A 14,089-nucleotide genomic window follows, 5' to 3' on the forward strand; every position below is an offset into this window, starting at 1 on the left:
AGGGCAAAGTAGCCTACAGCCATCGGGCCTGGGAAGAACTGTCTAGCAACAGGAGAGAGGAAGCATTATGCTCTTTCATTAAGCCATTTTATGTGGGTTTTAAAATATATAGTTGTGTGATAGAAAACCATTCCCGTTTATATGAGAAAAATCCCTCGGGGCTGGGGTGGTCAGTAAACAGCCCAATGCAAAGAGAAGCAGACCAGAACTGAAGTGTGAACAAAAGCATCTTTAGCTGCTGTAAGAGCCCAAGTCAGCTTCACGCATAGAGAAGCTCTAATGTTACAGATTCCTGCAGTGCTGAGACCACTGAAAGGACTGGAAATTGGCAGCCAGGGATACAGAACACTTCATATTTATAACTCATGCATGATGTTTGCCAGGTTTTTGTAGTAGGACGTAGTAAACAGAACATTAAAAACGTTGATTATGTGGCATCCTCTCAGCAGGGCCCACAGAAATGACAGTAGACGGATCTGTAATCCAGAAAGCAGATGAAATAGGAGCCTGGCACTCTGCTCCTTAGTCGGAGCCGGAAGGTCAGAGCAGCACTTCTCATGTCAAACTAGAAAGAAGACAGAAATCAGGTTTAACAAACGGAGAGCAGGTAAGGGCAGTCAGCATCTCCAGCTGCAGGCACATCAATCTCTTCACTTACCAGCTTTCTGCCCTATAGTTCCTGAGGGTTAGCAGTCTTAGAACGTGAAGTTACATAAATCAAGAGTAATACTGAGCCAGTGCACTGGACCAAACGATAGCTCGCAGCCAGATTCACCAGGCCAATAAGAACATGGTACGTCTCCAGCATTCGCAGCCGTGCCTGGGGACCTGCATCGCTCCCAGAGAAAGTTCAAGCGGCCTCAGGATTGCTCTAACTTATGCTCAGTTACAGCCACACATTAAATCAGGGGCTGTGGGGAGGCAGCATAAAACTGTTTCACTGGATATCCCCAAGGACCATTCCTGTGGGCTGGCATAAAAGGGGACCTTTCAACTGGAGTGACAGAGGAGCCACAATGGAAGTGAGGACCCAGCCACTAAACTGTGAGCACTCAGGCAGGGACGTGTCTATGTTGCTTTTCCACACACCGCTGGCACCATATTAGTCATGTTATAAAGGGGGTACAATCATAATTATAAGGGCAGGTAAAGAGACTTGGTTCCTAGACTTTGTAAATTTCCAGCTCGTTTAGAAAATTTATTTTCATAGGGTCTTTCATTTCAAAGGGTTCCAAAACCCCTTGTAAACTTCATATACAAGGACCCCTATACAGCCACCGCTGGGGAGGGACATGATGCACCACACCACTCAGGCCAGGCCAGGGGACAGCACACTTACACCTAGGAAGCACATTGTTTAAGGCAGCAGAAATACATCTGACCCACTGCTGCGCCCAAAAGTGTTTTTTAAATTGGGAACTTTTGAGAAATCCCAGATCTTCAGCAGTCTCTACTACCACGTCGGTGAAATCCCTGCCAGTCCTCAAACAGTGACAGGCCCAGTTGGTGAAAGTCGGACCCAAGCTATACAGCTGCATCTGCATTGCAAAAACCTCCCACCAACGTCCCACAGTGGGTGCTCATCCACCAACAGTAGCAAGTGGTGACAACGGCGGTCATCATCACTAGAACTAGTGGGAGAGTCACAGCTGTGTAAATGGTTAAGGTCTTAGATTAGTTTAACTTGGATAAAAGCCTTGAAGAACACACAAACTGTGGAAATAAAGGGGCTGGAGGGTACCAGCCAGGATGGCCTTGGGAAAGATGAACGTGCTAAATTTAAACATGAAGAATTTTTAAACTATCAAATTTTACTCATAAGAATGCAAGAAGTATATAAGAACGGCCATACTAGGTCAGACCAAAGGTTCATCTAGCCCAATATCCTGTCTTCCACCCGTGGCCCATAACAGGTGCCCCAGAGGGAATGAACAGAACAGGTGATCCATCCCGTTGCCCATTGACAGCTTTTGGCAAACAGAGGCTACGGACACCATCCCTGCCCATCCTGGCTAATAGCCATTGATGGATCTATCCTCCATGAATTTATCTAGTTCTTTTTTGAACCCTGTTATAGTCTTGGCTTGGTCAAACTTTGACAGTTTTGCAGATCTCACAGCTCCAGAATTCCAGCCCAGTTTGAAGGAAACCGATTCAGTCATTTAAAAGCTATGAATGTTGTATGTCACACAGCACTGAGAAGTGCACTATTTAGCTACGCATCCACGTGCAAACATACAGGCTTAATGGAAAAAAAAAATCTAGCACACATCTTCAGCACATTGTTTTCAAATGCTTAGAACTTCTGGTTAATCATAACCAATTTTTTCCCTTGCAAACCAAGCAAAGGTGCTAGTCCTTAAAGACTATATCCAGGCCAAAGTTCAAGCTTCAGTCATTTTTGTTTTAGTATGTCTAAAACAGTATGGTCAAAATGCTTGTAATGACTGTACTTTTCACTCACTGTACTCAAACACAGCTGAAGGGCTTTTGCTCAAAAATAAAATTAATCTTCAGGGGGAAACAAGCATAGAAAATTTCAGCCCATACACTACATTTTCTAGAAGATGAGCATGTGAAAATTGAGGACAGGGCTTAGAAACTAATTACAGTGAGACTTAGTAGGTTCCCATTATAATATCATAGAGGTAACAAGAGCCCTAAGCATGCTCATGAAAGTGACTAACAGAAAAAGGTACAAGGAAGAATTAAAGAAAATACGGCTTGTATCTTTAATTTTTGGCAAAACGTAGAATCTAAAGAAAAGCCGACGGCAAGAAATGAATCCTGGCAAACAAATCCTGGCTAGCTTGTCTTTGCTAACATTTTTGCAGGTTTTGAAGATGCACGTGCACAGTATGCGATCCCACCTACCTGTCAATCAAGGAATCTCTCATGCTGGTAGCAAGGGTACTTGGCTGAGCTTCATTCAGTTTGAAGATGCTCTCGATAACCGATAGCTCTGTGCTGGTTGTGTCCAGCCCACAGAAGGCAGACCAATCGTTCACAACCATCCCTGCAGCAATAACCTCACTGCCACGATTTACTGTTCCAGCCTGGCAAAAACAAACAGGGAGAGAAAGGGGTCAGCACAAGACCACAGTGACAGCAACAGAAACAGTTAATCAATTATACTTTATCGCGTTGCTAGTCACCAGGGAAGGGCACCAGCCAAACTATCCCGCAGACTCCTGTCACCACAATGGCTACCATCTTGTTTGAAAATGTTACCTCCTCTGACGGGACACATTTTTGGGCTGAAGAACGGTAGTTTTTTCATGTGGGTTCCATCCATAAGCAGACCTATATGGGTAATGCTGGTTCAACTATCTGCATCTATATAATTGGACAATGTAATATTTGGTTATTTAAAATTCTGTTTAGGAGACAGTGGTGACTGGGAGCAGCTTTTCTTCTAGGATAGAGACTTCCGCTGAAAGGTGGATGAAGGTCCTGAGGAACAGGAGACAACGTACAGCCATTATTCCCCACATCCAACCTCTTGTTCCCTCTGCTCAGTTGCTAAACTTTAGATCAGCTCCTAATTCAGGTTTCTAACCTTTGGCTTAAACACTGCCCAGTGCTCCTAGGGCACAATGACTGGGCTGGGAAGCAGTGGGTTCCCTATGTAGTCCCAGAGCAAGAGCGGTCACTTCCCCTCTCAGCCCAACTGCTACACACCAGGTTTATGCTACAGAGACCTCTGATTCCAAAGCAATTAAAGCAACCACTGAACTAGAGAACTAACAATACTAAGCTACAAATAAAACCAGACAGCTTCTGAAGGCAGCGCTGCGACAAACTTATTCTCTCTTGCTGGAGGAAAATACACTTTAGAAAAACTAAATTGAAGGTGTTAATAGGACAGCTGACCTCTTTAAAGAAAGAAAAGCAGAACAAGAACAAAAGCAAAGAGGCATTTAAACTCAGAGGAGAAATTAACTGCGCACAAATCAAGCAGAAAACAACAGATGGGAAACTAAACTCTACAGCTATGCTGAAAGTCACAAATCAGACTGGGGACTAGCTTGCCACCGCGTGGTTCAAAGGGAACACAATTCTATCACTGGAATTTTTAAAAGGCCAGTAAAGGCCAAATCACATCACTCCTTCCTCACGCTCCAAGAGGATGACAAGATGCTATAGGGCAGATCTCTCGTTTGCCATCAGAGTGCAACACCTTGTGAACAGGCAATGTGTCCTATGCAGCCCATTCAGCTTCACTCAGGCAGCAAACCCAGAACTTTGTGGTACTGCCTTCCAGGCCATCTCCTCCCCTCAGTGCCCAGTGCAATCAGCACAGGGTCACAGCAGTGTTCACATTGATAATAATTACATTTATTTTACTACCCCAACTTTGCTTGCCAGAGACTTTGGCACTGAAACACACAGCTGCATTTTAGAAGTTGGAATGGGAGATTTTGGCAGTTGGGGCATTTGGTACCCAGAAGACTTGAGAAGCTATTTGTGGGAGGAGGAAAGACACACTACTGAGAGCCTTTTAGCAGCAGGGAGAGGGCACAGCTTCTTTTCATGTGGGCAGCGGTGAAACTAACAAGTCCACACGCTACAGCTGCTTGATAAAAGCTAGACAAAGCAGGCAATGCACCTGGGGGCAGGACACAACATGGAGGCTGGAAAGGGGTACAGCTGTGAAGATCCAAACCTCTCCAACAGTCAGAAGACTCTGGGGTGGGAAGGGCGAGAGAAGGCACAAGTCTACAAATGCCTTACCACAAGTGGGACTTGCAGCAGTGAGGAGAGCTCATCCTGGTCTTCAGTTGAAGTCTTTGGGTGCACAAGTCCTCCCTGGTTACTAAAAGCACAGTAACTTCCAACCAGAACCTGGTCTGCAACCGTCTGTCTGAAAACTTCTACTTTGAGCACATCTGCCAAGATCTCTTCAGTCTCCTGTAAATACATAAAATGAGAAGCGTGTGTCCTTGGCACAAATGTTATCTCAAAACATTATGTAGAAACCCCATGCGAGTTGAGCGGGGAGCAGAGCTATGCTTGGGAGAAAACTTGCTCAGGGTGTTTTGGAAGAACCTATTCTGATTTCAAGAGCTCAGATTTTCATTTTGTAGGTATATTAACTACACCTGCTGTTAGGTCCAACAACAACAAAAAAAACAATTAGCACTCCATCATTCTCCTCCTTGACCTGCCAGTCGACTTCAACACATTCAACCATGCTCCTCCTCTTCAATCTTACCCGCCCGTCCATGACTTGGTCATTTTGGAAGTTGAAATTAGACTGGAAATATGGTGTAAATTTTTAACTATGAAAGTAATTAATCCTTGGAACAATTTACCCAAGGTGTGGTGATTCTTCATCACTGACAATGTTTAAATCAAGACTGGATGTTTTTCCTAAAAGACCTGCTCTAGGAATTATTTTGGGAAAGGTCTATACGTCAGTCTAGATGATCACAGTGGCTCCTTCTGCCCTTGGAATCTAAGAATCTTCAACTATCATCTTTATGTTACGATTCCTCACAGACCCACTTCTCCACTCCAGACTTGTCATCTTCTATTCCATCTAAAACCTCAGCCAGTGTCTCAGGTTCCCTGGTGAGTGTCCAGCTGTCAGCTCAAGCTCAATATGACCAAAACAGAGCTCTTAACCTCTCATCAAAAATGCTCCCTCTCCTTGTGGGTAACCCCACCATCTTCCCTGTCACCTGGGTATCATCTTCAACATGGCCCTCTAGACTGACACACCCATGTGTCTGCATGTTGCCTCTTTTTCCTGCAAAAGACTTAAGAGCGCCCTTCTTCTCCAGCCACACTGCTAAAGCCCTTGTCTAGCCTCTCACCATCTCAATTACTACAACCTGCTCTGCTCCAGCCTTGACAAATCCCTCCTCACCTCACTTACATCCATTCAAAACATGGCTGCAAAGGTAAGCTTTCCTGGCACCTCCTTTTGAAAGTCACCCCTCTTTGCATCCCTTCACTTGCTCCCCCTGCTCCATCACAGCAAACACAAATTATTTGCATTCACTTTCAAGGCCCATCACAGCTTATCCCCACCCAAGCTAGCATCTCTGACATGCTATCGAGATGTTGACTCAACTCCATTCTGCCAATAATGCCAGCCTCTACCACCCACTTGTTAAACTTTCAAACAAGCATCTCCTACTATCACCCATGCTGCCCTACACACAGGAGAAACTTTAAACTACCACAAAGTCATCTCCCTCCCTGTCCTCTTTCATGCTTCCTTCTGCTGTGATGTCTCCAAAACCTGAAGTTAGGCAGCAGGTGGCCTAAGACCACTACCTATCATGCTGCCAATACTGGCTCATTGTTTCCTTCTACCCCCAACCTGTTTGTTATATACGACTGTCTTTTGCCTTATACTCAGATTGGAAGCTCTTTGGGCCAAGGACTGTGTCTGTTCTATGTTTGTACAGCACCTAGCGTAATGGGGTCGCTGAGATGCTACTGTAAAACAAGCAATAACAACAGTTCTAGAGGTGAGATCACCAGCACGGACATAGAACCTTTCCCCCTAGTTCAGGTGCTGAATGGAACATATACTTGCTCAATGGGAACAGGTGGAAGAATTACATTGTCTCTTCTTTCAAGCATGGATACCAAATCCAATAGTGAGCACTAGTCTTTGACAGCCCTCACTGACCAATCTGATTCGTAGTTGTCCAATTCATACCCTTGTGTATTCGGAGGGAGGAGAACATCGGTTATGCAACAGCCTAGCAAGGAAAGACACTCAGACACCAGAACACAGCAACAAATATTGCCTCCATCAATACTCTGCACTTGTACATCATCTGTTATCCAAGGATCTCAAAGCATTTTTCAAGTTAGAGCATTAGATTCTTCATCTACTGTAAGTTCTTTGGGGCAGGGAGCCACGTCCTCATATGCGTTTGTACAGCCCCAAGCACAAAGTAGTCCTGATCCTGACTGTTCTGTTGAACGATTAAGACACCTGTGGGGTATTATCTCCTGAAGAAGAAACTGGAATACAGAAAGCTCAATGACTAGCCCAACATCACACAGGGAGTCTTAGGCGCAGTTAAGAACAGAATCAAGTCTCCTGACTTGAAGAACTGGGCTTCAGCCACAAGATCATCCCAGACCGAGTATTACAGAGAACACGCTTTTCTGGGCAATTTGTTAACCAGCTTTTTGTGGACAGAGTGGAAGATGCCCAGCAGCACATGGAACAAGGAGCAATTCCTTCAAGGGGCTCCTATGGCCCTGCACTTCACTTCTCCTAGACACCTTCACCAAGGGACACAGGTCCCACTGGAGACCCTGGTGGACCCCTACATGACCCTGGGGAGAAAAAATATGAAACTTACCTAAGGAGAGAAACGGGCTAAGTGAGGCAGTGAAGGAGACAAATGGCCCCAGGAGAGGAATTTGATAGACCAAGAACCAAATCAATTTGCAGTAATGAACTTGTTTAATGAGAACAGAAGTGTTGGAGAGGCTAAACCTGCAGACGGTGGGCGCCCAGGCAGGGTGGAAATTCACTTGGCAGGAACCAACCAACATAACACTGGCTGCACTCTGCTAGCAAGGAAACACAGAATTCAGGTTTTAACAGCTTTTCCTCAAGCCCAACCACTAAAACTCTCTAATCATCTCCCATTTCAATTTCACAACCTTCCTCTGTCTGAACTCCCTGGCACCCACACTGTGCCCCCAATTCAATCAAAACACTGCCTCCAACGATCTGCCCTGCAGAATCTCACCTTATTACCCACTCCTTGCATCTCTCTTTTGACTGCCTGTTCTCAACTGCATCACATTCTCCTATTCATTTCAAAGCCGTGTACAGCTCTGTTCCTGCCTATGCCTGTAACTTAATCTCTTACTCTGCCCCCTCAACCACACCATGACAGCCTTTGTGCTTCTTGGTCCCTGACTTCCATTTCTCTGCTTTCTTCCATGCTCTCTACACCAGGATACAAGCTCATCACCCCTTCCCTCACTCAAAGCCCCCTAAAATCCAACTCATCCACATTTTTTCACTGGATGCGCTGTGGGCAATCAGTTGCAGTTTAGCCATCCAGATGCACATGTGCCTCCAGTGAGTAACCACCTGATACGGTCATCACTGCTCTCCTTCATTATATTACCTCTCCCTTAGTCCCAGTACAGGCAGTCCTTGACTTTACGACGTTCGACTTACGACACTTTGAACTGACACCCTGATTCGATTTATGACAATTGGTTTTGACTTCACGATGCTCAGTCCCGCAATGGGGTGGATTGTGGTTCCAAGTTATGACTTATGACAAAATTTTCAGGAACCAATTGTGTCATAAGTCCGAGGACTGTCTGTATGTTGAACACTAGATTGTAAAACTTTTCAGGGCAGAGCTTGTGTTTTTATCTGCCCTACAAATAAGGATTAGTGAAAGGGAGAATGAAGGGCAGTCAAAGCTGAATCTTGAGGCAGCCTTTTAGAGCAGAAGCCAACTCTGCCATTCCTCTGCTGAGAAGAATGAAAAGCTAAGTAAAGCAGACTCCCATGCTGTCAAGCGCTATTAGCATGCAGTCTTGTGTTACTTGGCATGAACTGGAAATGTTCCTAGCGAACCCCAATAACTATGAAGTCTAGCTCTAGGGCGGGGTTTGCTTTAAAGGTCTCCACTGAACTTGTAAAAGAATAAAAGCCATTTACCCTGTCAAGGTCTGGATGGACAAGTGCAACGTAGTCATTGCATGTGGTGACATTGCCCAAAGCTGAGAGCCGCTCCTCCACCCTTTGGATTCGGACTGAGTCTGGCAGGCTGTTGCGGATGTGCTGAAGCTCCTGGTCTGTTGTACTGCTTGGGACCAACAGACCATGCCGGTTCCCTAAAAGAAAAAAAGGAGTTCTGCTTCAGGCCAAGTTAAAGGTGTTCACCTGCCTGGCTTGCCCACTTCTTAGCCTTCAAACAAGCTGGCCTCGGGGCTCCTCAGGCTCACTCAGCACCTCCCCCAACATAGTCTTCAGCATGACTGAGGCAAAGGACACCTTTGTTAAAGGTTCTATCTACACGCTCTGCATAATTCACGAGGCCTCAGGTGCAACTTCAAAAGTTCGGTTTTGAGGCCTGAGGAGGACAGAGATGGGTGCCTTCTGTTACTCCTGCCCTGTTTCCTATTATAGTCCTGGGAGGAGCAGAGTAGAAGCATGGGGTGGGCCGAACTTTGAACAGCTTCCTTTGGGGGGCCAGCATGTGAATCCCCAGGGATTCAAGGGTTGCCCGTGAGTCCTTTAGACTATGGAACCTAAAGTCTGTCTGCTCTGAAGAGAGTCCAGAACAGTCAAAGGGTAGGTCCCAGATAGTATTCTGGACCTCAAGCGGGAGCCCCGAGACCTGAAGCCAGGAGCTGCGTCTCATGGCTATGGCGGTAGCCATCGTGCGAGTGGCCAAATCTGCCGAGTCCAAGGCGGCCTTTAGGAAGGTCCTTGCGACCACCAGACCCTGAATCCAAGTGAGCTGACCCAGGCCAGCTGTGGGTTTATCATCATTGTGCAGATGTACCCTTGGTGGTTGTTGCTTCTTTATGAGGGAGAAAGTCCCTGAGAGGAATGATTTGAGGTGTTGGTTTGTTTTCTTAAGATAGTCTTTTGCCTTTAAAAAAAATTTTTAAAACAGCCTTAGGCATCAGGAATGTCTAGATGGTCTATCCTGGTTTTACTTGAGGGGCTTCTGGGTCTCAGGCCTCGTTAATTATGCAGAGTGTGTAGACAGAACCTTTAACAAAGGTGTCCTTTCCTCAAAAGGTTAACTAGGTGTTATTAAAAACAGTTTTAAAACAGTCTGATTAAAATTCACTTTCCCTTCTTGGCCTGTTAATTCAGGATTTCACAAGTCCCCCAGTGACTACAGTCTCAGGGAGCAAACGGGACACCCAAATTTCTAACATAAAACACAAGCGGGGGAGGGGAGGAGATTCCTTACAAAAACCCTACCAAGCAAACTGAAAAGGGCAGAAACCTCAATTTTTTCCCCTTTAATCAGAAATTAAATCCCTTATTAGCAGTCTAGCATCTGCAGAATCTAACTGGTGTTCCCAACTATGCTCATTTCATTACTCTAATGTGGCACGCAGTAATAATCAAGATCTGTCAAACGCTTCTCCAGACAAACTGATAAAGGACAAACATTCTCTTTCCTCTCACCGGAATGGATTGTAAAAACAAGAGCTGCGTCCTGCTGTGTCCCTGGCTACATGCAAGTGAAAGGAGGAATACTGCTTTTGCGATGTGTATTTGTAATGGCTAGATGCTGAACCATTAATGCCCATCAAAACAGGGTATTCCCTACAGATTTATCAGTAAGAGAAACTTACGCGTGACAAGCAACTCCCCATCCCCCACAAGTAGAAGCACGTGAAACACCGACCCCAGTGCTGCAGAGGAGTGGTTGTGATTCCCCCCACGACAGAAGCCAAACCCTATGTGGCATAGGCTCTACCCCCCGTCCCTCCCTCCACACACAGGCTTTTCTTTACTCTCAAATTGATACATTTTTGATTTTGGAAAGAAGTCTTCCCAGTTCCACCCCTTTGTCCCACCCTCAGGCCTGGCTCCGCTCAACAACCTCTGCTGGCCAGAGGTCAGAAAAGAAGTCCCTTCAGGTCCATGGGGCTATATCTGCAACCCTCCTACTATCCCCTATTTGTCACAGCTGGAACCTCAAACTCTAATCCCTGTTCAATATGGGAACGGGTGGCTCCTAGGCAGATCCAGAACGTCTTGACCCAGAGTCTTCCTTATACTGCAGAATGAGAGTCTAGAATCTTGTTAAATGACATGTTCCGGCCCAATCCCCATTAAGAGCACACCACAAGGTATCAGCTTGAAGGACGTGACTTACCAACACACATTCTCCCAATGATCCGGCATCCAGCTATGGAAGCGTGAACAACAGGGATGGTCTCAGAAAGCTCCCCCTCAAAGATACTGCAATAAGAAAGACAGTGAAATGATGCTGCAAAGCAAAGAGTGACATATACAGAGAATCCCATTCAATCCAGAGGGACTCAGACCCCAAGGGAAATCAAATCAGTACACCTGAGAAGGAGATCTGATGTTCCTGACCTGTTTTATAAAAATGAGTATCTCCACTTTACAAATGGGGAGACTGAGGGGCAGAGAAGTTCACTGGCTTGCCCAAATCTTCACAGCAGGTTAATGGCAGAGTCAGGAATAAAACTCAGGCTTCCTGAGCCCCAGTGCAGTGTGCCCTGTCCACTAGACCCACACAGTCTTCCCAACTAAAATGAATTAATTTCCTGTTAAAATGATGACTAGAATTCTTTGAATATGCCAGCAACACAGTGAATAAAGAACAGGCTGATTGAAGTCCACATAAATTCGAAACAGCCTTTGACAAAGACCCTCACAGGAAGCTAATAAGGAAACTAAAGTACTTGTGGAGTGAGAGGTGAAGTACAGTCAAGGCTTAGAAAACAAAGAATGACACCTCTAGGGCCTGTACTAGGACACCTGCTGTTTAATTTATTTATCAATGATCTGGATAAAGGGAAGAACAGTGAGGTAGCTAAAACTCCATATGACACCATTATTTGAGGTTATGGCCTTGTCTACACTACACAGTTTTGTCAGCAACATAAGTTACACTGCCATAAGCACATGTGTGCACAGCACTATGTATGTAGGAGAGGTTCTGCCGCTCATGGAAGTGGTTTTATTATGCTGACAGGAGAGCTCTCTCCCATCCGCACAGAGTATCTTCACCAGATGCGCTGCAGGGGCACAGCTGTACTGCTGCCGTGCTGTACATGCAGACATGCCCTAAATCAATCAAGACCGACGAGGACAGTGAGGACTTTCAGAGGGACATAATCAAGCTGGGTGAATGGGCAACATGATGGCAACTGAAATTCAGTATTGACAAATGCAAGATAACACAGGCTGGAGGGACCAGTCTCAACTACTCATACATCTTACTGGTAAGTTAAATGCAACAAGCCAAGAAAAAGCCCTGGGTATCCAGGTGGGCAGCTCAACTGAAACCTCTGCTCAACACCACCAGTGGTCAAAAAGCAAACAAGAAGCTGGGAAACATAAGGAATGGAGAATACTGGAAATACGATGCTGTTACATAAGCCAGTGGTTCTCAACCAGGGGTACACATACCCCTAGGGGTACACAGGGGTCTTCCAGGGGTACATCAACTCCTCTAGATATTTGCCTAGTTTTACAACTGGCTACATAAAAAGCACGAGCAAAGTCAGTACAAACTAAAATTTCATACAGGCAATGACTTGTTTATACTGCTCTATATGCAGAAATGTAAGTACAATATTTATATTCCAATTGATTTTACAATTATATGGTAAAAACGAGAAAGTGAGCAATTTTTCAGTAACAGTGCGCTGCGACACTTTCGTATTCCTACGTCAGATTTTGTAAGTAGGTCGTTTTTAAGTGAGGTGAAACTTGGGGTGTGCAAGACAAATCCGCCCCCTGAAAGGGGCACAGTAGCCTGGAAAGGTTGAGAGCCACGGCTATGAGTTAATGGTGCACCCTGTCCTGGCCTAACACAGTCATTTCTAGTCCCCTTTCTAAGGGGATGCAACCGGACTATGGGAGGCCAGAACTGTGTAAGGAGACTGTCTGTATCCCGGCTCTTTACACCCCTCCCCGGATTAGAAACCACCAGCCTCTTCTTCCAGGAGGATCGAGACTGCGAGGGGGGCGGGGGTATCGGGCCCTAGGAAGGTGGAAGGGCCAAGCCCCAGGGCTGGGGAGTCCGAGCCCCAGGGCCGAGGAGAAGGGTGGGGAGCAGGGAGACCGAGCCCCCAGAGTGGAGGCGAGGCGGCGGCGGCCCTGGGCGGAGGCAGGGGGAAAAGGGGGGCCGGGGCCGAGGCGGGGGGGAGGGAGGCCGGGCCCCGAGGCGGAGGAAGGGGCAGGGGGGAAGGGAGGCTGGGCGCCGGGCCCCGGGCCGAGGCGGGGAGGGAGGCTAGGCCCGGAGGCGGAAGGGGGGCCGGGCCCCGGGGCCGAGGCGGGGGGAGAAAAGGGGGGCCGGGCCCCGAGGCCGAGGCTGGGGAAGGGAAGCCGGGCCCCGAGGCCAGGCCCCGAGGCGGAGGAGGGGACGGGGGGGAGAAGAGAGAGGCCGAGGCGGGGGGGGGGAGGGAAGCCAGGCCCGGAGGCGGGGGAAGGGAGGCCGGATCCCGGGGCCGAGACGGAGGCCGGGACAGGGGGGGAGGGAGGCCGGGCCCCGGGGCGGAGGCCGAGGCGGGGGGGGAGGGAAGCCAGGCCCGGAGGCGGGGGAAGGGAGGCCGGGCCCCGGGGCCGAGGCGGGGGCAGGGGGGGAAGCCAGAGGGAGGCCGGGCCCCGGGGCGGAGGCCGAGGCGGGGGCAGGGGGGGAAGGGGGGCCGGGTCCCGGGGCGGAGGCAGGCCGGGTCCCGGTGCCGAGGCGGGGGGGGGGGAGGGAGGCCGGGCCCCGGGGCCGAGGCGGGGGGGGAAGCCAGAGGGAGGCCGGGTCCCGGGGCCGCGGCCGGCCGGGGCTCTGACCTGTAGAAGTTCTCCGAGCCGCCGACGGCCACCAGGCAGTAGCGGTTGGTGAGCTTGGCGAAGCAGCCGATCTCGTGGTTGTTCTCGAAGCTGGCGCGGACCGCCATGGCCGGAGCGCGGAGACTCGCGCGAGTGGATCGGCCCCGCCCTCGGCTCTGCCGTCCCGGGGCGGGGCGGGGCGGGGCGGGGGCGGGCCCCGGGAGGCGCCGCCCCGCGCTGGGGAGGGAGGCCGCGGCTGCAGGCGAGGCCGCCGGAGCTGGGCCCCTGTCGCCCCGGCCCGGCGCGGCCCCGCGCAGCGCTTAGCCCGGGTCTGTTCCTGGCCGGCGACCGCCCTTCACTTCGGGCTCCCGGGCCCCCGTTCCGCGCCGTTCCCTGGGGCTGCCCCGGCCCGGCCCGGCCCCCCTGTGGGCGCGTGGCCGTCGCCGGGCCGGGCCGGGCCGCAGCTGTCCCTGTCCTCGCGCCTGCCTGGGTGCAGCGATGTGTTTATAGCAGAGAAGCAAAGTCAAAGAAATGCACTTTGCAAATGGGGTGGAAGGTAGCGAGGTTTGTGATGGCCCTTAGTTCCTGCAG

The 14,089-nt window shown here is 48.9% G+C and overlaps 1 protein-coding gene across 1 annotated transcript; it reads right to left on the reverse strand.

Moving 5' to 3' along the window:
- Window positions 1-209: 209 nt before the first annotated feature.
- On the reverse strand, window positions 210-13,679 carry EIF6 (eukaryotic translation initiation factor 6). The gene is made up of 6 exons (XM_084645175.1): window positions 13,520-13,679; window positions 10,854-10,939; window positions 8,666-8,841; window positions 4,735-4,911; window positions 2,875-3,056; window positions 210-565 (listed from the first exon to the last, which is right to left on the reverse strand). Exons 1-6 carry the CDS (start codon window positions 13,624-13,626, stop codon window positions 556-558), a joined length of 738 nt encoding a protein of 245 aa, XP_084501301.1. The 5' UTR covers window positions 13,627-13,679; the 3' UTR covers window positions 210-555.
- Window positions 13,680-14,089: the final 410 nt, after the last annotated feature.

Source organism: Lepidochelys olivacea (genome assembly GCF_965140295.1).
Source record: "Lepidochelys olivacea isolate rLepOli2 genome assembly, chromosome: 13".
Taxonomy (NCBI): domain Eukaryota; kingdom Metazoa; phylum Chordata; order Testudines; family Cheloniidae; genus Lepidochelys; species Lepidochelys olivacea.